We start from the raw sequence: 23,567 nt of genomic DNA, 5'->3' as shown, positions 1-23,567 counted from the left end.
TTGTCCACTCGGCGATGCAATCTCGTATAAGTTGTTGGGTATTTTATTCGGTCTTGCTGCCTACATGTTGATATTGCAGTGCACTGCATTTTAATTTCATTTTAATTTTAACTGTCCGCTGCAGAGCTAAAACATCAAGGCATCTAGGGTGTTTTAAGTTCTTTTTTGCACATTTAAACATAGCTTTTTATTCACGGTGAATCTGATTTCTTTTTAACAGACCACAGATATTTATCTAGTCAGTAACAAGCTCAGACCTCCATAATTTCAGTGCCAAAAGTTTAAAAATGCCTCAAACGAATAAATCCAAAACTTCAAGCGGCACTAATCAAGTGTCCGCTCCCGATAGCGGCGAGCCACCTCCTCAAACAGAATCAAGGGAACCCATGGCTTCGGGGGACCATATAGGGGTTTGTGAGGAGGACCAAGGCGACCTGGAAATTGTCAAATCCCCAAGTGACCCGAAGAAGTACCGGTAAGACATATATATGTATATATATATACACACACACACACACACACACACACACATATATATATATATATATATATATATATATATATATATGTATACACACACATATACATATATACACACACACACATATGATTTTATGATATTATATATATATATATATAAAAATTTTTAATTTTAATTTTTTTTTACTATGGCAGTTCTCAGATAGTTAAGGCTTGCCCAAAGGAGCGATAATTTTCCAATTGTGGTCCACTTATGTAATATCTTCATTGCTGCATGTTTCATCCAAATATTCTGAGCTGGGCCGTTTTTTTCTCCAGGTACATTGAGTTAAATAATGGACTGAGAGCCCTTCTTATATCAGACCTCAGCAAAGGAGACGTTAAGAGTGATTCAGAAGAGCCAGACAAAAACGATGAAGAAGAAGATGATAATGGCGATGATGATGATGATAATGATGATGGCGGTGGTGGGGGAGATTCTGAGGAAGAATGCTCTCAAGATGATGAAAGTGTCCATGGGCAAGAGAGTGAACCAGACGTACATGGTGATGAGAGGAAGAAAGGCTCATCAGAGAAACAAGTTAGTTTGGTTAACAATATATGCCAAAACTGATGATCCCACAAATCTACTGCGTATATTCACCAGTAACTTGATTTGGATTGGTTTCATTGGACACAGGGTTCACTGTGATATTTTGACTAGGTATGGGGATTATCATTCTGAAGTTGACTTTCAGTAATCTGTTATGTGAGTGAATATAGTGTGAGTAGAGTCTTACTGATGTATAGGATGTATGACCATGTAAATAATCTGTTTTAGTCTGCTGCTGCTCTCTGCATCAGTGTGGGAAGCTTTAGCGACCCAGAGGATCTGCCTGGTCTAGCCCATTTCTTAGAGCACAGTGAGTTCCATCTCCAACTACAAGGAGAATATTTCTCTAGACCGTGTATGTTTTCGACTACATTCCTGTTTAATTCCTCAGCATATAACTGATATCACTTTACAGATATATTCTCTCTCTCTCTTTCTTTCTCCCCCCCCCCCCCCCCTCTTTCCCTGTCTCTCCATCCCTCCTTCTCCGTCTCGTGTTCTCAGTGGTGTTTATGGGGAGTGAAAAGTATCCTGCTGAGAATGGTCTTGATGCATTTCTGAAGAAACATGGGGGCAGTGACAATGCCTCTACAGACTGTGAAAGGACCATTTTCCAGTTTGACGTCCAGAGGAAGTATTTTCGGGATGCCCTGGACAGGTGAGACGCTTAAGATCAGGAGTCCCGATACAGCAAATATTTTTTTTTTTTTACCCTGCATGCTCTTTTTCCACTGACATTGATCCCAGCAAAGCTTTACACACTACATTTGAGATGTTAATATTGTTATTTAGATTTACATTGCATAACTTCAAATGAAATGACTTTTTCATGAAGGCCAGTATATTTTTCCCCAGGTGGGCGCAGTTCTTTATCTGTCCCCTAATGATTGAAGACGCTATTGATAGGGAGGTCGAGGCAGTCGACAGCGGTGGGTATTAGTCACGGTTTATCAAGAGTTCTTGAATACTGTTTCTGTAGGATCTTAGTCTGAAAATAAATGAGTTTTGTTTTTCAGAATACCAGCTGGCGAGACCGTCAGATTCTCATCGTAAAGAGATGCTGTTTGGAAGCCTGGCCAAAGCCAAACACCCAATGAGCAAGTTCTGTTGGGGTGAGATATCATCATTTAATTCTCTGTTTATTGCATCTCTGCTAAAACAGTTGTCACTTTACACACTAGACACACTTTACTGGTATGTTTCCAATTCACTGAGAAATAACTAAGTATTTACTTCGGTCAGAAGACAGAAAGAGATTCTCTTGTCTGGAAGAGCTGCTTGCGTGTGTGAGAAAAAGTAGATTTTTTTTTGTTTTTTTTCTAACTTAAGGAAATGCTCAGACTCTGAAACACGAGCCCAGAGAAAAGAACATTAACACGTATGAGCGACTGCGAGAGTTCTGGAGGAGGAACTACTCTGCCCATTACATGACCCTCACCGTGCAGTCCAAAGGTATCACAAACGCTACCAAAATTGACCATTTCACTTTCTTTTGTGCTGATCGTTGTTCTTAACAGTGTTCCTTAATGTGTCTTCAGTTTGTTCATTTTCATATAAATTACTTATTGAAGTGTTATTTGTGTGCCAGCTGTAAAATACATTTGGATTATGACAGCTCTGTGTTTTGTGGTATTTAATAGTTTTCTGCATATGGTGTATAAGCTTTGTATGTAGTGAGAAAGACCGTTGACTGACTTTGACACCCTCTCTCCGGCAGAAACTCTGGACACTCTCGAGAAATGGGTGAGGGAGATCTTCAGCAATGTCCCTAACAAGTGAGAGAACACAGTATACCTGAAACTAACCTGATGTGCTTAGGGATTGTACTAATGATCACTTTTCTACTGAATCATCTATTGATTATTTTATTGATTGATCTGAACAACTCATGTCACTCACATAATGCTATCAGACATATGCAAGTTCTTGTTACATTTTATCTTTTCCTGTTAAAATATAACTCCACTCAATTAGAAGGATCTTGAAAACAAGACACTATAATAATTAAGCCAGTGCAGAACACGTTAATAATTAAGGCACCTAAACAGTAATATGGTAAAATGTGTATATGTATGTATATAAAGTGCATTAAAGTACAGAAACACCCACCAGAGAGTCCAAAAAATATTGAGGGCTTTTATTCTTAACCACATAGCGTCAGAAGCCCGTGTTGCCAATGGAGGAATTTTATTGTGTCCACATGAATATAAATCAAAGTCCAAAATGCCCAACAGGAAGTCAAGAAATAGTGATGTTACTTTGTTGTGAAATTGGCTGGTGTGTTAGACATACATCGGTACTGGGTTGAAAAATTCTTTCATGCACATGTACAAAAAAAAATAAAATGAAACTCCAAATAAATACACACACAAACAAACAAAAAAAAGATTAGTGGATTAAGAAAATGCCTGTTGTAATTTATCTGTGTCTGTTAAACTACTGTGTCGATTAATCGATTATGTTGTTTAAACACAGCAGCCTTAACTGTGTTTAATGATAGTATTTATTGATATAGGTTGATCCAGATCTAATTTTGTATACCTGTGCTTTGTATCTCCCAGTGGTCTGCCACAGCCTGACTTCTCCCATCTTCAGGACCCCTTTGAAACTCCTGCCTTCAACAAACTTTACAGAGGTACTGCTAGCTATCGGAGATGTACCTGAAATTACAAAAAGTGTTGTGTTTCCGAGCATTTAACATGTCTTTGGTAGAAATTCCGCATCAGTCTATGTGGGTTTCAACATTTGTTTAAACGTACGTTTGCCATTATAAAGGTTTGAGCTGCTGAAATTTTAGATGTAATACCCTGTTGATATTTCTCTTCTGAGAACAGAATATTTTCCTCAGAATCTCATCAACAGTGTTACTTACTTTCTTTCTCTTTCTCTTTCTCTTTCTCTTTCTCTTTCTCTTTCTCTTTCTCTGTCTCTGTCTCTGTCTCTGTCTCTCTCTCTCTCTCTCTCTCTCTCTCTCTCTCTCTCTTCTGCAGTGATTCCTGTGAGAAAAATTCATGCACTTACAATCACCTGGGCATTACCTCCTCAGGGCAAGTATTACAGGTCAGTGTTACCATGGAAACGTGCAGGTTGTCTCTCTGCTATTATATGGCTTAACACTACTGTTCTGTTGACTGTAAAGTACAGTTCATTATAGTATATAGAGGTCAATTTTCACTTAGTTTCACAAAGCTGTTTGCATTTCTAAAACTTTTACTTAGAATGTTGACTGTGTTCTCTGTGCGTGTGTCTCTGTATGCTGTTCAGGGTAAAACCTCTGCACTACATATCCTGGCTCATAACTCATGAAGGTGCTGGCAGTATACTCTCCATGCTCAGAAAGAAGTGAGTGACATTCTCTCATTTGCCTGTTCCAGTATTTTCCATTTCAAGAGAGTCAAAGTGAGAGACTCCAGTTGAGCTTTGTCGGTGTGGGACTTTAATGCTTGACCCTTATGTTTAGGTGCTGGGCTCTGGCTCTGTTTGGAGGGAACAGTGAGACAGGTTTTGATCAGAACACTACCTATTCCATCTTCAGTATCTCCATCACCTTAACAGACGAGGGCTTCCAGAACTTCTACCAGGTCAGGGAGGGTACCGTTCCCCACCGTGTATTCCTCCTTTTAATGCGCTCAACAAATGTTCACTCGTTATCATTTTAGTGATTGTTGAATTATCATTTTATTCCTCTCACTTTCCTCCCGTTGAGCTGAAGAAGAAAAAACATATGATATTAATAACATGAAGTGGATACGATTTTAACAGTTTAGACTGTATAAAGCAGGAGTAGTTCTGTGTCCTTTTAGGGATCAAACTGCTGCTGCAGAATTGGATTTCACCCAGTTTAGTTTAATTTACCTGTTTGTCAGGCAATCAGGGTCCTTTGTCTAAGTGCTAGAACAAGATCCTGCAAGTGGGTAGATCCTCAGAAAGATGGTTTAGTATCACTGGCATAGACTAGAGGATTGCCAGATAGTGTGGATGGTTCTGATGTTTTCTCTCTTCCCAGGTGGTTCATTTGGTCTTCCAGTACCTGAAAATGCTTCAGACTCTTGGACCTCAGCAGAGGTGAGCCTGAGCCTTACAGAGTAATTTGGTTCACTTTGGTGAGTTTGCTTTATGTAGACTGTTAGTGTTAACACTATTCACTGAATCTCATTAATATTTTACCTCCCTAACACTCAGGATTTATGAAGAAATTCAAAAAATTGAAGCCAACGAGTTTCATTATCAAGAGCAGGTAAATCTACTAGTGCTACAGCAGCTGTTACATTAAAATATAACTATTTATCATTCCTGCATCCTCATCGTGAATTACTGTTATCTGTTATCTGTGTTGAAATTTTGTGATCTTATGACAGACAGACCCAATAGAGTTTGTGGAGAACATTTGTGAGAACATGCAGCTCTTCCCTAAAGAAGACTTCCTGACTGGAGACCAGCTCATGTTCGAATACAATGAAGAGGTATCGCTTCTAACACTGTGGTTTTGCTTTGAGTAGATATAATAAAATTTGCTGTGTAATCTAAACGTAACAAGCTGAATGAGAACTGAAAACATTTTAATCTATCCCTCTTTTTTTCTAATGTGCTCCTGATTTTCCCATTGAGATCTACCTTCCACTGAATTATGTGGACGATATGGGCAATGTGAATCATTTCTTTTAACTTCTTATGTCTGTTTTTGTTTAAAGGTGATCTCCTCAGCTCTGTCTCTCCTGACTCCTGAGAAAGCCAACCTGTTACTACTGTCCCCTGAGCACGAAGGCTGCTGTGACCTGAAGGAGAAATGGTTTGGAACCCAGTACAGTGTAGAGGGTGGGTGGAAATTTCCAACTCTCACAACCTTGGTCTTGCTATAAATTCCTATTTATGACAAATTTAGGCAATTCTTTGGCTCCCAGGAATGGACGTTGTAAAAATCGCCATGGTGTAGTTTCACCAGAGCTGGACAAAGTAGACAACTCCATTACTTGAGTAAAAGTATAGATACTCCCGGTCAAATATTACTCCAATACAAGTAAAAGTTGTTCAGTTCAAATTTTACTTGAGTTAAAGTACTGGAGTACTTGCTTTTAAAAATACTTAAGTATTCAAAAGTACATTTTCTTTTTAATGTCATCGCATTGTTGTATTGTTGCAATAATGCATTTACAGAGTCTAATGACTCTGAAACAACCTACTGAATGCACTGACTTGCTTGTAGAACCTGTAGAATAAAAATCTTGTAGAATATGCTACAAAGCCTATAGAAACACAGTTGAACCAAATGCTTCCTCTATAAAAGACAGTGTATAGCTTCAGTTAAACAGGCACTAGGTTAACTCAGATTGGCCTTAAAATGATAAACACGTCATAATGTTGTAGGCTAGGTTAATTTTACTTCTACTACATAGCATTGTCTGAAATGTGAATGTGGATGACCATCGTCACCGCTTGATTCCCGCCCCCCTCGTCTTATTGGGACCGGGTCCTACGTGAATCCGCTGACCTTACAAATATTACTGTGTTTACCTGACAAGATTAAAACATATATTTCTGAAAGGATTTTTGTCAGTAACGTTAACTTGGCATTTTCGCTATCTAACTATTAGTATGCGTCAGCAGTGGATTCACACTGGACCCGGTGTTATGCCCCAAATGGTTTTCAAGCCAACTGGTTTCCGTACGTGTTCACACACTGTGTTAACAGTAGAAGTTGTGATCAGCCTCTGTCACCAGATTCGTCACACATTCACAAACATATAAATCGCAATTTTCAAGTCACATCTCATATCTACTGTGGCAAATGATTGTAAGTGTTAGGCGAACACAGCGCGCAAACGCATACGGGAAGCAATTAGCTTGGAAACCAGTTGATTTAAAAAATCTCAGACATGGACTTAAGATATGGCCATGGCTGCTCTGGTGAGGAACCTTTATCTTTATCATCTTTATCTTCCATTGTAGTAGCCATCAGTAAAACCGCCAAGTTCAGTTGTTAAAAAAATGCACTTGACTGGTTTTTCCCCTGTGATGAACACAATATGGCCTATCGCATTTTAGAAAAGAAAATTCGTCCGCTGACTTCAAAGCTATGCGTTAAAGTAACGAGTAACGAGAACCTTCATAGAAATGTAGTAGAGTGAAAAGTACAATATTTGTATTTCAAATGTAGTGGAGTAAAAGTCATAAGTTTCCAAAAACAATAACACTCAAGTAAAGTACAGATACTCGAAAAACGTACTTAAGTACAGTACTCAAGTAAATGTACTTCGTTACTGTCCACCCCTGAGTTTCACACAGTATTGAACTAAGATAATAAGATAATATAGACAGAATATGCTTATTTTCTGTTACCTATTTTGGTATCTGCTCTAATCTCGTCTGAATAGTACATATACATGTACTATTATACATGACCCGATAGACCTGCTCCTCAGTCAGCCTTAGTGTCACTGTAAGTTGTGGTTCACATTGCAGATATCCCTAAGGAATGGAGTGACCCCTGGGCTGGAGATTTCAAACTGAACCCTAACCTTCATCTTCCAGCGGAGAATAAGTTCATAGGTCAGTTATGTTCCCTGTTCCAATTTCACAAGTACTATTTCCACTGACAGTACAACTGTCCCCATGGAACAAAAAAAGTAGCATTATTCTCCATGCACTGTATCTAACATGACTGAAATCAATATTTATATAATATTACATTTTCTTTCCTTTTTTTGCAGCCACTGATTTTACTTTGAAAACATCGGATTGCACAGACACAGAATTCCCTGTGAAAATAGTGGACGATGAAAGAGGTCGTCTCTGGTTCAAAAAGGACAATAAGTTTAAGATACCAAAAGGTGTGTGTGTGTGTGTGTAGCAGATACAGATATATCAATACGTGTATCGTGTTTTAGAGGGACTTGTTCAATTTTCTCAACCAATTTCTCCCTCCAGCTTATGTCCGCTTCAACCTGCTCTCTCCGCTCATTCAAAAATCACCTGAAAAGTGAGTAAAAGTTAACAAAATAAACTCAAGTCTGAACTAAAACAACCAGATGTAAAGGAAAATGTACAAACCCAAGTATTTTCCCAGATTTTTTATTTGCTTTAAAATCCAAAACTGGTCTCTCTGGCAAAGAAATTGTATGACTTCTTCCCAGCACTGTATCTGTAGAAAAAGTAACTGGAAAGTTATATTTCCGTGGATAGGCTTGGCTTGTTGAATCAAAGCCTAAGTGTTTTTAGTTATTTTTTACGGCTCTTGGTGCTTTAATTTTAATTTAGAAATGGTTTAGTTCTAACTCCTTATATGGTGCTGTGTTGTCGCCCCTTCCCTTCCCTCAGCCTGGTTCTATTTGACATCTTTGTGAACATCCTGGCTCACAATCTGGCAGAACCGGCCTACGATGCAGATGTGGCCCAGCTAGAGTACAAACTGGTGGCGGGAGAACATGGAATGGCCATACGACTCAAGGGCTTCAACCACAAACTACCTGTAGGTACCACAGGAACAGTCCCCATTCTGCAACCATCTAGAAAGATGCCCTCTGCTATAAAACCAAGTTAAAATTCCTGTTTTCCTATCTGCCCAGTTGCTCTGGAACCTCATAGTGGACTACCTAGCAGATTTCACCGCTGCCCCGGATGTGTTTACCATGTTTGCTGAGCAGCTGAAGAAAACTTATTTCAATATACTCATCAAACCAGAGAGACTGGGAAAGTGAGTCTGCTTTGATCACCATAGAATGATGTTGTTTTTGTGTTTTTAGTATGGATGTGTAATCTTAGTGAAGCTGAATTGTTTAATTGACTTCCTGTGTTACAGGGACGTGCGCCTCCTGATCCTAGAGCACTGCCGCTGGTCTGTGATACAGAAATATCAGGCCATTATGAAGGGTCTCTCTGTAGATGACCTCATGACCTTCGTCAACAGCTTCAAGGCAGAGCTATACGCGGAAGGTCTTATCCAGGGAAACTTCACCAGTGCTGTGAGTCTTAATGACAGTTATTGCTCTGTGGAATATTAAATATTTTTTTGTGTGTCTGTCCTTTGTGATCAGTAGTATTTTTAAAAGAGATTTTTAATGACAGTTGCCATAATTTCTGTATCATCCTCATTTTACTCATAGGAGGCGAAGGACTTCCTGCAGTATTTCATTGAGTAAGTTTTCTGCCTGCCACTCCTATACTGAATTTACTTTACTTATTAATAGGGATATAATAATTCTAGAGTTTGTTGCTGCTAATTCCAAATGTGTACAGATGCTAGTCAGTTACAAAGAGCAATAAGATTGGCAGATTCTGTGTAATTTGTAAGCATTTTGAATATGCATTGTAATCTTACGAAACGTAATGAATCTTATTTGTTTCAGTAAACTTCAGTTCAGACCTCTCACCGCTGAGGCTCCTGTTCTGTTTCGTGTGGTGGAGCTTCCCCAGAAACACCACCTGTGTAAAGTCCAGTCGCTCAACAAAGATGATGCCAACTCTGAAGTCACAGTGTACTATCAGGTAACTGAAACCTCGATTCATGCTGGGGAAAAAAAGGTCCCTGTTTCAAATTAGTTCCATTTAAATGCGTAAATTTAGATATATATTGATTTGTTACCTCAGTCAGTAGGATATGAGGGAAAGAGGTCATCAAAAGTAGGCTACATGAACTCTAGACAATGATAGTGGGGAGTCAAGCGATTCATTGTATATCAGCAGGCAAACATTTTGATTGACGTTTAGCTTTGAGATGCAGAAGTTACAAAATTGACTCATGTAAAATGGTAAATGAGGCAGAAGTAACAAAAAGTACCATATTAATGATTTTTAGATATCTCTTTATCAGTATTATATTTTACATGGTGTTTCCCTCATGACAATATATTCTTCCTTCTCTTTAGTCTGGGCTGAAAAATCTGAGAGAACACTCATTAATGGAGCTGCTAGTGGTAGGTTTGATTATCCATTAAAATGCTGAAATGTAACTGTGTAATCATTCCAATTACCCTCTCTTCCCTCAGGGCATTGCTATAGTGATTTTTATCTTAAGTCTGAATCCATTCAGGTCGAGAGCATGTTTAAGATCTACTTAATGAAGAGTAATCAGAGCGTCCTAAGCAGGTCACATCAAAATTCAGCCAATTTGGGTTACATCACCATCAAAAATCCTGGAATATATATATATATATATATGTATATGTATTATTTCTTTTAAACTGTTTTTTTAGATGCATATGGAGGAACCATGCTTTGATTTCCTCAGAACGAAGGAAACTCTGGGGTGAGTTATGATTTATACACACATTATAAATTAGAAGTCATTAGGATTATGAAAAACTATGACAGTTGAGCTTTTTACACCTTACAGGTATCAAGTGTACCCTACCTGTAGAAACACCTCTGGAGTTCTGGGCTTCTCTGTTACAGTGGAGACTCAGGCAACAAAATTCAAGTAAGCTTTTTTAGCCTCTCCCTCACACAGGAGACTTCACTGGGTTTACTAGTTTAGCCTTTCCTAGAAATTAAGTTATAGTGACTGGATTAGTACCAGTGAATGGATTACTTTAAAGATCATGTTGGTACCAGACAAGCTCAGTGACAGAGTGCAATATTTTGACAGATGTTCTTCACAAGAGAATGCTTCCAACAGCTTGTTGAGGTCAGGTCAGATAGCAGATGTGTAAGAAAGACACCAGTTCTAACTCCTTTTCCAAACTACATTGTGTTAGACTCTATGATGTGAAATGCACAAGTTGTTCATGTCCTTTATACAGTTATTTTCATAATACATAAGTTATCAACTCAGATTACAAGCCCAAGCCGCTGATTAGCTCTAATCACATATTTTGCTTATGAAGTAGAAGAAACACACTGAGAGACTGGGGTTCTTAAGAACTGGATAGAGAAATTCCTTGTAAGTAGGTAGATTTGGAGTTTTCGTTTTGTTGAAACATGCATCTGACTGGTTCTTTGCTTGTACAGCACTGACTTTGTGGAGGCAAAGATTGAGGAGTTCTTGGTGAGCTTTGGAGAGAAGCTGAAAAATCTGTCCGACGAGGCTTTCAACACCCAGGTCACGGCTCTGATCAAGCTAAAGGAGTGTGAGGACACACATTTAGGCGAGGAGGTGGAGAGGAACTGGTTCGAGGTAGTGACTCAACAGTATGTCTTTGATCGGCTCAGCAAAGAGGTGAGAGCAGAAAACCGAATCAAATATTCCCGTGTTCACTTTTGACCTCAAACCTGGTTTATAATGTTCACTCTTTGTAATGCTGCTTTAGTTACTTACGCTGTTGACTTCGTCAACAGATTGAAGCACTTAAACAGTTCACCAAACCAGAACTGGTGTCTTGGTTTATGGAACACCGCAAATCAAACAGCAGGAAGCTCAGTGTGCATGTAGGTCAAATGCATTGTCTTTTTTTTTTTTTTTTTTTTTCAAAATATCTACTGCAGTGTTTGCACAATGGATTGTACAGGTCTGAGTCACCCTTCTGTTTTTTCTCTCTCTTACCGACTCTGAAAGGTGGTTGGCTTTGGCGAGCAAGAGGCGGGAAGTCGGGAAGATGACCAGTCCGGTCCTAAGAATGCGCAAGAGAACGGAGGTCCAGAGAAGTCTTCCTCTTATGGAGAGGTCTCCAAACTCACGTTCCTGCCCGCCTCATGTCTCCTGGAAGATGCCACCATGATCACAGACATTAGAGCCTTCACCTCATCCCTGAAACTCTACCCTTACCACAAAATCCTACACTAAAAAAAAAAAATAATAATAATAATAATAATAAAGTCTTTTTCCTACACAGTATTGTAATAACATACTCAGGAACATATCTTCCCAGTGCTGTAGTCATCTGAAGGAAGTGTGGAAAAAAAGATTTGTTGTCTTAGAAGGCTGAAAATTGCTCACGTTAGGGGAAAAAAAGGTATGGTCAGTGCAATGTAGTCAGTTTATATTTGAGAAAGTATTGTAACTTGAATTCTGTTGTGGAGAGAATAGAGGGAACTAAAATAAAAAATAATAACCACTCTAGATCAGTCTGTGATCTAGCACTAGGCTTCTTCCTCCTATTCCAGTTTGTTGGTCAGTAGTACACAAGCCTTACCTCTACTTTGGGTTCATTTAGCATCTAGCATGTTTTTAATTAATGTCTATAAGTTGTAACTGAATGTATATATTTATTAAAAGATCAGACCTCACCTTTCACTTTTGTTTTCATTTTGTTGTCTTCAGTTTCAACATTATGTGTCCAGTAAATTTTTCCTTTATTTATTTTCTTGCTATTTAAACTACTATTTGGAAAAAAAACCCAAAACTTTATTGTCATCTCACATTCTGCACACATAATGAGCGGAGATACAGCTCAGCATGTGTAACCTAGTTGTGGTCTTCTCACATCTAGAGTTTTTTTTCCTTTGTGAAACTTTAGTGACCGAGTATACCCTACGGCGTTTCGGTCTGTGATAGCCCTCCTATACTCAAACAATGGATAGCGTGTCTAGTACTCTAGGCAACAGCCGACCTACTGAATTATTGATTTAGGTTTTCCAAGAACACACGTTGCACTGCGTGCAAAGATACAGTATATCAGCGTTCAAGACCACACATAATGTTATGTTTGTTAAACGTAAAAGATGCATTAGTCTGTAATTCTTTAAAAGGGACTGATGTCTTTGTAGATCATATTGCACGTGTAAATGAAAAGTAGGCCTTTTCTGTTTACGTTTACGCAATTTAATTTGCGTACAGTTCAGGCACTGCGGGTCTTTCACGCAGCACCTTCCCTAATTTTTCTGCACGGAAACGCGGTGGCGCGTCCATGGTAACCAAGTTTTGATGTGAAGTGGAAAGTGGCTGGACAAAGTTTGTTTTACGACGAAGGACGCGGAAAATGCGGCACGACTCAGGTGTAATTTTTAAAGTCTTATTTATGTGGATTAATATTTTGACTAATTTAAATGTGATTGGAATCTGTGCATCCAAACGCTCCGACGCTGAAAGGACAGTCAATTTGGGGACTTGATCTTACGTGACTTTGGGTTACAGGCTAGTGAACTACATTTATATTGGTCTGTAATATTGCATTTATGGTTATTGTAATTCACCTACTGCCATAACTGTTAACATGTTGACATATACATGTGTTTCCATAACTCGCCACCGATTAAATAAAACATTCTGTTATTCACATTGTCTGTTTGAAGCACAACTTTAGCATTAAGTAGGTCGCTAACACAACCTGTATGTGGTGTCTAAATGCCATTCATGGCATTTTAATCATGTTTATTTGGTCGTTTTACCCAAACTCTCAAAAACGCTGTGACACTGGCAATATGGACTTAAATGTGCATGTCTAATTTATGCCCAAGGCTCTTGCAGTAGACAAACTTGGTCCGGCATACGACAAACTAGAACCAGAAAGTGTCAACTTTTTTTTGTTGTTCAAGTGGCAGTATCAGGTTAAAGTATAGCCTGCGTCATCTTTTAAATGTTGAGACACGCAACAAATAATTTTTACAATGTATATACAATATGTGAATTCCTCGATAACTTAGGGTATATTTGGGGAAATGGTCACAACAGATTCGGTGCTGGATCAAATACTGGGGTCACACCACCGCAGGGTAATGGTCATACCGTTGAGAAGACAGCCATTTGTTAAATTCTACCAGTGGATTTTGACATAATGCAAAAAAATCTTACACAGCCATGTATGTTAGTCATGTTCGGGACCTGCCAGTTTTTAACTTGGGTATAACTATGCGTTGCTTTCAGCGACTTTAACTATCCAGAGATGACAACGGCTGTAAAACCGTGTCCATCACTTCCAGCGGTGCCAAAGACTGACGGCCGGAGAATGAAGAAGCTGAACAACTCTGTCGTGTCACCTTTAGAGGGCGATAACGGTGAGTTATTTTCCTTCTTTTTCTTTGTGTTGTTTACAGAAAAAACAAGTAAATACACAGTTTTGCTTGTTCAGTCGACATAGCCGAGTGAGCTGCTTTTATATATGGTCTTGCGCGTGTTGAGAAATTGTTGCTGCGATTTGAATGTCATGTAATTGCAGCACTCCCTGAGTTGAAGGAGAAACTGCCAGTGACGGACGGAACCAGTATGCACATTGTGTCGCTTCAGAATGACTTCATCCCTGATGAAATTCTCAGTAATCTAACTTCCACGGTGTATGCTCCTGACAAACTTGGGCCACTCAAGAATTCCAAAACCCCCAAAGACTTTAAGGTTAGTCCCCTTCCATACAATTTACAAAAGTAATCTAATTCGTCAAATATTGTTTAAAATAACCTTTTTTTAAACACTCTAATGATTCTTCTTGGGTTCTAACCTCAGGTCTGTGGAGTCCATTGCAAAGACAGTGCATGGCACCATGCTGCTGTCCGTAAGAAATACCAGTACCTTCTTGACCAACCAACTTCACTGAAAGGAGCTGGCAGGTTTTGACAATGAGAATCTAAGTCTTGTACTATGTATCATCTTATGTTCAGATACAGATTTAGGAAGTTAATGTTACATAACTGTGCTTTTTTCCCCCCACAAATTTACGTGTTTATTACAGGGGGAGGTGAGTGGCTAACATACATATATGTTTGTGTATGTGTGTGTGTGTGTGTGTGTGTGTGTGTGTGTGTGTGTTTGTACCAGGGATATCTCTTTTCTCTGTGATGCCATGGTCTCCCAGAGGGAGCATATCCCTTTACCATCTGTGATTGACAGAAACAGCGCACAGTCACAGGGCACGCCAAAGGCAGGCATACACCCATATGAGAGCCTTTTCCATTTTTAATTGAGTACGTTGTTTATAGGTTGAATAGGTTGAGAGCTTTGTTTTTTTTTTTAATTCCATGTAGGATATGAGTACCATGGAGACTTTGATCCCTGAGGAATATCACATTGTGAAAAACAGAGGAGTGAGAGCCCTGCAGTGTTACGAAGAGTAAGCAACTGTGAACTAGCCCTTAGACTGATTAATGAAATAACAACAAAAACAACAACAACAATAATAACGATAACAGCAACAGCAATAATAATATTATAATCATCATAATTCTTCTTCTTATTTGTTCTTTCTATAATTTCAGTAAATTCACAGTTCTGCTAGAAGATGAGGACAAGAAACTACGGGTCTTTCCTTCATTGTGAGTAAGAAAAAGACACAGTACGAGCGTTACCGCTGCAGAAAAAGCATTGTGAATCACGTGAGACACACATTTGATCGATGCTTTTCACTGACATGGCAGCTACAGCGATACAGAGGTAATGAAATAGTGATGGAGTGATGTGTGACTGGCAGGAGGCCCAGTGGGCGACTGGAAGCAGTGCAGCTAATGAGGGTGATGGATGAGATGCTGGACAAAGCAGGTGTCAATCAAGAGTTTACAGAACTCACAGAACTCTCACAGGTTCACTATGAATTTTTTATTCCCGTTTTTTTCATTTACCCAATTTCATGGTCACTGTTAGAACGTTTTAAGATGTTTCTCTCTCTCTCTCTCTCTCTCTCTCTCTCTCTCACTCTCTCCAGATGAAAAATCTCCTGGAGCTGGTGCAGGCAGAACAAAATATTTATAACGTTGTGTTCCATGAACTGGTTCGGCAGGTTAGTGTGGAGTGTACAGAGAGAGGACAGCTGCTGGCCAAGCTCAGGTCTGTGTGAATTTTGAAACATTCACTGCTGCCTCCCTGATTTTCTTGTGAAGTCTGATGGTGATGGTTGCAATGACCTGGGCAAACATACTGTGTCATCCAGTGTAAAATACATGAAAGTATTATTAGAAGCTCTTTCATGTCAGTAAATTACCCGACTGCTTTTGCTTGCTACGTTGTCATTAGCATGAGAGTACCTCAGACATATGGGCTTTTTTTTATATCAGCAAGATACATCCACATTTGACAAAGTTCAGGTTATTTTGCTCTATTTTTGCTGATACATAGTAGCATCTTGCTGGTAACATTGTCGTCTCCTGTGCTACAGACAGAGGTATGTGGCATTACTGGCCCGTATCCCTCAGCAGCTAAAGGGCCTGCATACAGAGATGCTTGCCCAGAGGGCCTTGGATCGCCGGCTCACTGAGGAAGTCATCTGTTTCAAGAGCTCCATAGAACAGCTCAACCAGTAAGCCCAATGTTGTGATCCCACTCTATACATGCATTTGAGCGCTATGTATTGTATCTATAAGTTGAGGTCACATGAATGCTAATAAATCTCTTTGCATACTGTGCTGTGTGTTGCCACTGTGTTTATTGACATGCGCGTCAGAGAGCTGATTCAGCTGAGAGATCACGACGAGTGTGTGTCCAACCAGGCTGAGAAGGCAAAAGAAGAGTTGGCCAAGGCACTGGAGCAATCTCAGAAGAACGCAGAGTAAGTGAACCGCTACACGGAAATTAATATTCAGGGGTTTTTTTTTGCAAATGAACAGTACGTAACTCCACCTCCTCTACAGTATGGTGAAGGAGTATCACGATCTGTATGCGATGCAGCGTCGGAGGCTGGAGGGGCAGGTGGCCAGAGTGACTGAAGAGAGAGATCTGTGGAGTAGAGTCACCTACAGCCTTGCACTCAAGGTTTGATATCTGTTACCCCCACACAAATTTTGCTCTGTTCACTGTTTGGGCTCCTCGACCAGTTTGTTTCCAGTTCACAATAGGTTTTCGTAGTTCTCACTCCTCCTCCTGTTACACATTCAGTAAGCAACGCCATTTAATAATACTGTGAGTCTCTCCACCTGAAGTGAATATGTGGTTTAAATGTTAAATTTTAACTGTGTGTTGGTTTTGAGTCTCTGGTGTGCATCGCTTCCAGGTGATCAAATTAAATAACCTGCAGCTCGTCAACAAGCTTCATGTCAGCGAGCAGACATGGACCAAGACAGCAGAGCACTTCACTGCATTTCTCAGCGCCATAGTAAGCAGATACTCCCTGTACGTCCAGCATGTTGTCTGATGTGTTTTAGCTGACAAATAAAACTGTGCTCTTCAGGACTCGGAGGATATGATCCGTGTCACACATTTGACAGACCAATGGAAAGAGCAGCTGACTGGCTTCATTGAGAACATCACAATAGCTGAAGCTAAACAGTGTGAGGGCATCAGGTCTATCCAGGAGGGCATTGTCAAATGGCAGAAATTCTGTCAAACAAACGTCAAGTAAGTGAGACAGTGATGTCAATTGTCAGTTATTCTGTTTTTGCTCTTTCTTTTTGGGTGATTATTTTATTTATTTTATTTCTATTCTTTATTTGTCTTTAGGATCCCAGATGTTAATATTGAGCAAGTCTCAGAGGAGGAATTATTTGCTGACTTGAAGCAGTGGTCAGCGGTGAGGACGTTCAGTTCACGTTTAGTTTCTTAACTCATGAAATCTCCTATACAAGATTTAGAAGTGGTTTAGAAGTTTTGTGTACCTGTTGCACTGATCTGAAGAAGTTAATACTATCTCATGAAACCCCAAATATATTTATTAGTTCAATTAGTTAACAGCTTTGATATCCATCCTGAAAACCACTATAAGGAGATATAAGATATTAGAGCAGCATCAAATGTAGATATCTTTCTATACTTTGAATTTCTCAATCACCTTGTTAGTTAGAAATAATTATCGATAATATTTATGTTACTCTCCCTCTGTAGGAGTTGACCAAGCTATGTGAACGTTATGGAGGGGAGGATCTCCTGTCTGGACAGGAGACACTCAACACAATGACAAACCTGCAGAAGGCCTGGGTGGAGGTAGGCCTGGAACTTTTTGGGAGACACCCAGGACCAGACAGAGAGCCCCCTAAAGGCCAGGAAGCCATGAGAGAACTGAGCAAGGCCATCATGGAGCTCCACAAGCAACTGGAGACGCGCATCAATGGAGAAAGTGGTGAGAATGTAGAGTAAATTGAAGAACTTCATACCATGTTTTTAAGAGTAATTTTGCCAATGTAGCCCCAAGCTTCTGACAGAACACTCTCTATTGTACTGTTATGTCAGGCATTCATAAGCAGCTGATGTTTCTGGTTGGGGATATGGAGCTCTGGGTCGTCAAGGAGCAGGCCCTGAGTGTGCAAGACTGGCTGAAGCTGGAGAAGGCACTGGACAGCTGGCTGAAGCTCTCTGAGGAAGCCTTGCAACAAGTGGATAGTACACAGCCAGAGAGCGAGAGAATCAAGCAGAAACCCCATATTAAGTTAGGGAGTAACTATAAATGTGCCTACCTTTTTAATGATGTTTCAGTAAAACCTTTGTTTACTGATGACCTTTCTGCATCTCAATTATTGCAGGATTGAAATCAGCGACATCCTCAGCACGCTACGCCACTTCATCTGGTCGCAAACTAATTTCTTTGACTGCGAAAACCTGAGACTCTGTGAAGAGGTATAGCATTAACCAGTTTGCAGTACCACTTCAGGTATGTTCTGATCTGCCTCATGTGGAATACCATCTTATTCTCGGTGGTCTATAATGGCAGGTAAATACCATCCATAATCAGCTGATTCGCTGGATGGTGGACCTGCTTCTTCAAATGGTGCCGGACCACTGCAATGATCAAGAGACGCCATCTCTCTTGGGCCTTGAATCCAGTGCTGTCATAGAGTCATCTGTTGAGAAGCTGGAGAAAGATGCCAGGAACCTTGCCCAGAAATTTGACTACATTTCAAAATACATTACATGGTAGATCTCGTGGATTTTAATCTCTCAGAGCAATCAAAATGGAGAATGTTTTTGGCACACAAAAGAAAGAACATAAGCTTACCTCAGAGAAATCCTCTAATGTATTTTTTACTTATGAAAGGTATATAAAATATCTGTCATGCAGCTCTTGCCTGGCAATTGTGGAAGAAGAGGTCCACAGAAACAAGACTCAGGATGAGACAGACAATGAGCTTCATGAGCTCAATAAACTTCAGGTACCCCATGTCTTTGTTGAGTGACTCAAACATTTCAGGTGCTCATATAGTCTAATTTAGTGTCCTAGTAGGCAGAGTGAACTCATTCCATTTCAGTCATCCAGAATGGGCATGACTCTAACTCTAATTAGGTCTCAGGTTTTTGTATTACTGCTTGAATACACTAGAGGGCACTTCAGTGACCATAAAAGGTGTTTTCTCATTGCATGTTGTGGTATTGAATATGTCTGTGTGTGTGTTGATGTCATTAGAAGGAGTACGGTGAGTGGGCGAACGCCTGTCGTATCCTCCTGTCTGATTTGACGGGAGGCCCCGTGGATCTGCACCTGTCGGAGGAAACGACGCCTTTGTCTGTACCTGACATTCCCTCAGCAGCCACTAGCGTGGAGTCCTTGGTGAGGGGCAGTTTCTCTGTAACCCAAAGGTTTACTGTATATGAAACTGTTTTGATGCGAGTGTTTGCATTTTGTGCTAAGTAAATATTGTTTTTTAGGTAGATGCACACACAGAACCAGCCACTGAGGCAGAGGAAGAGGAAGAACAAGAAAAGAACAAAGCAGAGGAGCCCATGAGCGTGGTTAGTCACAGGTGTCTCGTACACTCCAATATTAAACAGTTACTCAGTTTCTATCATTTATATTCACCAATAGCCCCCTTGCTCTGCTTAGCTGGAGAAAAACCTTGCGAAACTAACATTTCTTACCTACTCCCTCATCACCACAACAGATTGGAAAAAAAAAAAGAAAAAATAGCATTTGTGAACAACAGTTATCCTCACAGTCAATAAATGCCAATTCATTGTACATGTGTTCATGTACATGTGTGTATACGTGTGTGTGTCAGACTGAGAGCAGTTCTGTTCAGGAGGAGCAGCAGAGTGCAGATGCCGTGGAGGAAAATGACAGCCAGGGAAACCCAATCATGAAGTTAATAGGTCACGACGGGTACATTGTGGAGCAGACCTTGGGCCAAGATACAGTCCAGCTGAATGGGGTAGGAGTTGGGACGTGTCATTTGCCTGATTATATGTTGCTCTGAAGATCCATTAAGAACCTCAGAATCAAATAACTCCATTTGTCTCTTGTCTTGCAGACCAGTGAACAGGTGATTTGCCCTCAAACCGCTAATGCACAGAAGGCCTTCGATACTCTGACCACAATGAGTGTCCTTCAGCAGAAGCTGCTGTGAGTAAATCACGGTGTTACAATGGTTCAGTTGAACATGTCTGTCAGTTGTCTGGGTGTATGTATAGCCAAAACTCATACATGTCTGTGTGTGTTTGTGGAACCAGTGACTCGGAGGCCCGTGCCCAGAGTGCAGAGAAACGAGCTCTCCAGGCGGAGGAGTCCCTGCAGGCGGCACTGGTGAAGATCCAAGACATGGAGAGGCAGCTACAGAGCAAGCTTAGTCTGGAAACCAAAGGTGAACTAGACTGTTACGAAACCAAGATCAAGATCTCACCAGTGGTTGAACACGCTTAGTTAAAGATGTGTCTTATGGTGTTTTAGGAAACAAGATGGCTGAGACAGGAAGCCCTAAGAAAGCAGTCACTCCTGAACCCAAAGTGGTGAACCAGAAGTCTGGGCCCAGTGCTAAATCAGTCAAGTCCACCAAGAAACGCTGAACTGAAAAGCACACTCACCATCACTCACCTGAGAACGTGATTTTATACATGGAAAAATAATAAAAACAGATTTAAATCTTTGTGTATTCTTCTTAAATCATTGTATTTGACAGTATACAACATGTTTGTGAATTAAGCATTTTGTGCATTTTCTGTAAACTGTGTTTACAGGGGGTTAAACCTGGCTCATGATGATAAGAATCTTAATACTAAAGGGGGGAACAGATGTAAACTGACAGTTGAAAGACTTTAAAGAATTAATCAAACCCTTACTTTACCTATCAAAACTGAGTAATTTAATAGCAGTGTTAAAAAAACAGCTAGATACATACACTTTAATTTTCCCACCACTAAATATAGTATTCCCCCTTTACATCATTGGTGAATCTTTATCAGCCTCTTTTGTGATGTCACCTGTGGTGAGGTTTTGATTGACTGTAGTAGTAATGGCTGACAGGTCAGCAGCTTGCTGGAGGAGGTCACAGGGTAACGTAACAACCACAGCTGGCTTTTCAGAATGTAGACTGTGCAGGAGCTGAAGGAGACGCAACTGAACAGCCATCGGAGATCCAGAGAGAGTGTCCAAGGAAGCCCTCAGGGCCTCACAGGCTGCCTTCTCTCCTTCTGCTGCAATCACCTACAACACACCACCTAAAAGCTAGTACCACGGACTTTCATCAGCCATGCTTAGGATAATGGAGAATATGTAACTTTATCAGGCCAGTAAGATTTAGTAGAGGCTCTTTACTTTGATTTGGGCCTGTCTCTTGGCTTCAGCTTCAATTGCGAAGTTATGTTGCAGTTCAGGGGGAAGATGGATGTCTTCTCTGAAATTACAATAGTTACCTGAGCAAATAAGCAACTCGCAGACTGAACACTGTGTTGTCCAGTCCGTTACAAGGTAAACTCCAGAGATTTTGGTTCGTTCTATTCAAGCTCTTGCACTCCCTAATCACATCGTCAACTAATTATCATGTCTTCACAATACAGATTTGAAAGTACTTATTTTAGGAGAAAATAAAGTGAAATGGAAGCCAGGATTTTTTTAACTGTAGCAGGCTATGGGCACATGCTAACCTCTCTTTGTAAATGATTATTACTCACATTTCTGTCCTCTCCACCTTAATTCCCCATTTACATGCAATGGAATCTAGAGCGACCTGAATGGAACAAGACAAAAATACGTTGATTTGTTCATTCAGAAGATAATGACTCATGGAAGCCCACATAAGATGCCAAGTTACTGCTCATATGACGCTCGGCACACCTGGATCTCCTGCGCAATTTTCCTTCTGTCCAGCAGTATCTGGGTGAAGGTATGATGGGCAAGGACCTCCCTGACTGAGACCTGGACCAAAGCCTGGAGCACGGCAGGAACTCTAGCCAATGAGCTGTAGCACAGGGACACGTTCTCAATGCGGTAGTAACAGACCGCACTAACTTCTGTGCAGACCAGATCTTTTGTCACCACCTGAACACATCATAAGAGTAAAAGAGTTATGGTTTTTCAGCCTGGAATGATTCCGTTTGGAATTATTCCGTTAATATTTGATAAGCGCTGCGTTTTCGATTTCCAGTGAAAGGAATTACCGTGTGTGAGGGGACTTGTAGCGTTTTCAGACGGATGTCTACTTTATGGCAAACATCCAAGAATGGGAGGTAAAAAAGAAGACCTGCATTGAATTAAAATTAAAATTAAAATATAACAATTGGATTAAATAAAAACCTCTAAAATAATAATCTATAAATGATGTCATAATTAATCATACATTTAGTATTGCTTGCTTAGAAAAATATCGGCATACAAAAGACTGGCTAGACGTATTTTTTATACCTGGTCCTCTGGGCTTTCTCTGTAACAAGTGCCCTAACCTAAAAATCACAGCTCGCTCATGCTCCCTGATAATCTGCAGATAAAGCAGAAGAAACAAAGTGATGTATATGAGTTCTCCAACCAAATATGTTCTCAGGATAGGAGCAAAGAAAATGATGGCGCTGTCAAAGTTCACCTTTATACAGAACCAAATGGAGACAGGCAAGAAGAAGATCACAGTGGCAACTGCTACAACTACGAGTAGCAACTCACAAGCTCCAAGGCTTCTGGGCTTCATGCCTGTAAAATGACAATAAATGTTCATATGGACCGAGACAACAGGTCTCCACAATATCCATTTCTTCCCTGGCAATGGGGCTTAGCGATGTTTTGCACCTAGGCTGATCATATGAATGAATACTGATTAAACAATTTGCAGAATAGATGATCAGGACTAGACTTTTGTTTTCTCTCTCTTATCTAATACATCAGAAAATAACGTCATGGTTCTTAATCCATTGTTCAAAGTTGCAGAGCTCTAAGGAACTAATTGAAGAAGCTGATCTACTTTAAGTACTATGATATAGCTTACCCTCCTCACGCCACCCAGTCTCCAGCAGCCCCAGTGCTTCTTCATTTTCCTCTTTCGATTTTTCTCTCACACTGTCTACATTAACGACAGTAGAGCAGGACATCTCTGGTGGTCTCAGTTTGATCTCTTTGCCCTCCTCCAACATGTCGTCGGTCGTCTCCTTGTCTTTTTTCATCTGAGGCTCTTGAAGCCTGACTGACTTGCTTATTTTCTGTGATCTCTCCTTAGGGACTGGTGACGGTTCCCTCTTTGTCGTCTTCCCAGGTCTTGGAGGACGATGTGATGACACTTTTTCTGGTCTTCCCTCCATACCAGTCACTTTCATAAAAGGGAATCTAACACACCAGGACTGTGATTTGGATGTGTTGTTTGTGGTATTATTTGTTCTCAAGATAAGACAGTTATCAGGTACATTGTCCTAATAAAGCCTGTCTGATCTCCTGACATAATATGCTGGAAGCAAGAGGAGGGGTTACATGGTATGCAGATAGGGAGTAAAACAACAGAGAAGGAGATAGGGGTGGGATTCAACTAATGAACAACTCTTTTGCAAATTAACAATTCATTTGATGCAAAAAAATATATAATTTTATTTTTG

General features: G+C 40.2%; 3 protein-coding genes across 3 annotated transcripts; 2 read left to right on the top strand and 1 right to left on the bottom strand.

Moving 5' to 3' along the window:
- Positions 1-287: 287 nt before the first annotated feature.
- On the top strand, positions 288-11,786 carry nrd1b (nardilysin b (N-arginine dibasic convertase)). The gene is made up of 30 exons (XM_030791253.1): positions 288-475; positions 799-1,060; positions 1,301-1,382; positions 1,577-1,730; positions 1,928-2,001; positions 2,089-2,184; positions 2,402-2,524; positions 2,790-2,847; positions 3,634-3,707; positions 4,063-4,132; positions 4,337-4,414; positions 4,533-4,653; positions 5,079-5,137; positions 5,255-5,309; positions 5,431-5,535; positions 5,764-5,887; positions 7,532-7,618; positions 7,780-7,899; positions 7,997-8,048; positions 8,387-8,537; positions 8,635-8,762; positions 8,868-9,030; positions 9,172-9,203; positions 9,415-9,553; positions 9,934-9,981; positions 10,261-10,313; positions 10,401-10,484; positions 11,015-11,222; positions 11,342-11,431; positions 11,559-11,786. The coding sequence occupies exons 1-30, from the start codon at positions 288-290 to the stop codon at positions 11,784-11,786; spliced, it is 3,306 nt and encodes a 1,101-aa protein (XP_030647113.1).
- Positions 11,787-13,824: 2,038 nt separating this feature from the next.
- On the top strand, positions 13,825-20,471 carry axdnd1 (axonemal dynein light chain domain containing 1). Its single transcript, XM_030791105.1, has 24 exons — positions 13,825-13,936; positions 14,098-14,270; positions 14,379-14,482; positions 14,691-14,793; positions 14,897-14,982; positions 15,128-15,184; positions 15,340-15,448; positions 15,571-15,692; positions 16,021-16,161; positions 16,306-16,410; positions 16,493-16,613; positions 16,852-16,953; positions 17,029-17,195; positions 17,298-17,367; positions 17,679-17,913; positions 18,024-18,219; positions 18,314-18,407; positions 18,502-18,704; positions 18,850-18,940; positions 19,192-19,335; positions 19,784-19,933; positions 20,033-20,124; positions 20,232-20,374; positions 20,470-20,471. Coding segments are annotated over exons 1-24 (2,922 nt in total).
- Positions 20,472-20,934: 463 nt separating this feature from the next.
- nphs2 (NPHS2 stomatin family member, podocin) lies at positions 20,935-23,279 on the bottom strand. Its single transcript, XM_030791104.1, has 8 exons — positions 22,970-23,279; positions 22,574-22,677; positions 22,399-22,471; positions 22,155-22,237; positions 21,832-22,035; positions 21,669-21,724; positions 21,313-21,391; positions 20,935-21,201 (listed from the first exon to the last, which is right to left on the bottom strand). The coding sequence occupies exons 1-8, from the start codon at positions 23,277-23,279 to the stop codon at positions 20,935-20,937; spliced, it is 1,176 nt and encodes a 391-aa protein (XP_030646964.1).
- Between the last annotated feature and the right edge of the window lie 288 nt (positions 23,280-23,567).

Source organism: Chanos chanos, chromosome 14 (assembly GCF_902362185.1).
Source record: "Chanos chanos chromosome 14, fChaCha1.1, whole genome shotgun sequence".
In the NCBI taxonomy this organism is placed as follows: Eukaryota; Metazoa; Chordata; class Actinopteri; order Gonorynchiformes; family Chanidae; genus Chanos; species Chanos chanos.
The sequence above is the reverse complement of the archived record's forward strand: the minus strand, read 5'-3'. Positions and strand labels throughout refer to the sequence as shown.

Excerpts from the sequence above, each read along its gene's own strand:
- nrd1b (XM_030791253.1), top strand. The coding sequence starts at position 288 with ATGCCTCAAACGAATAAATCCAAAACTTCAAGCGGCACTAATCAAGTG. Across the intron at positions 8,763-8,867 it reads AAACCAGAGAGACTGGGAAA|GGACGTGCGCCTCCTGATCC; the intron begins GTGAGTCTGCTT and ends CCTGTGTTACAG. Across the intron at positions 11,432-11,558 it reads GCAGGAAGCTCAGTGTGCAT|GTGGTTGGCTTTGGCGAGCA; the intron begins GTAGGTCAAATG and ends CGACTCTGAAAG.
- axdnd1 (XM_030791105.1), top strand. The coding sequence starts at position 13,825 with ATGACAACGGCTGTAAAACCGTGTCCATCACTTCCAGCGGTGCCAAAG. Across the intron at positions 15,693-16,020 it reads CAGCTGCTGGCCAAGCTCAG|ACAGAGGTATGTGGCATTAC; the intron begins GTCTGTGTGAAT and ends CCTGTGCTACAG. Across the intron at positions 16,162-16,305 it reads TCCATAGAACAGCTCAACCA|AGAGCTGATTCAGCTGAGAG; the intron begins GTAAGCCCAATG and ends CATGCGCGTCAG.
- nphs2 (XM_030791104.1), bottom strand. The coding sequence starts at position 23,279 with ATGGAGGGAAGACCAGAAAAAGTGTCATCACATCGTCCTCCAAGACCT. Across the intron at positions 22,238-22,398 it reads GAGAAAGCCCAGAGGACCAG|GTCTTCTTTTTTACCTCCCA; the intron begins GTATAAAAAATA and ends AATTCAATGCAG. Across the intron at positions 21,392-21,668 it reads AAGGTGGAGAGGACAGAAAT|AGAAGACATCCATCTTCCCC; the intron begins GTGAGTAATAAT and ends TTGTAATTTCAG.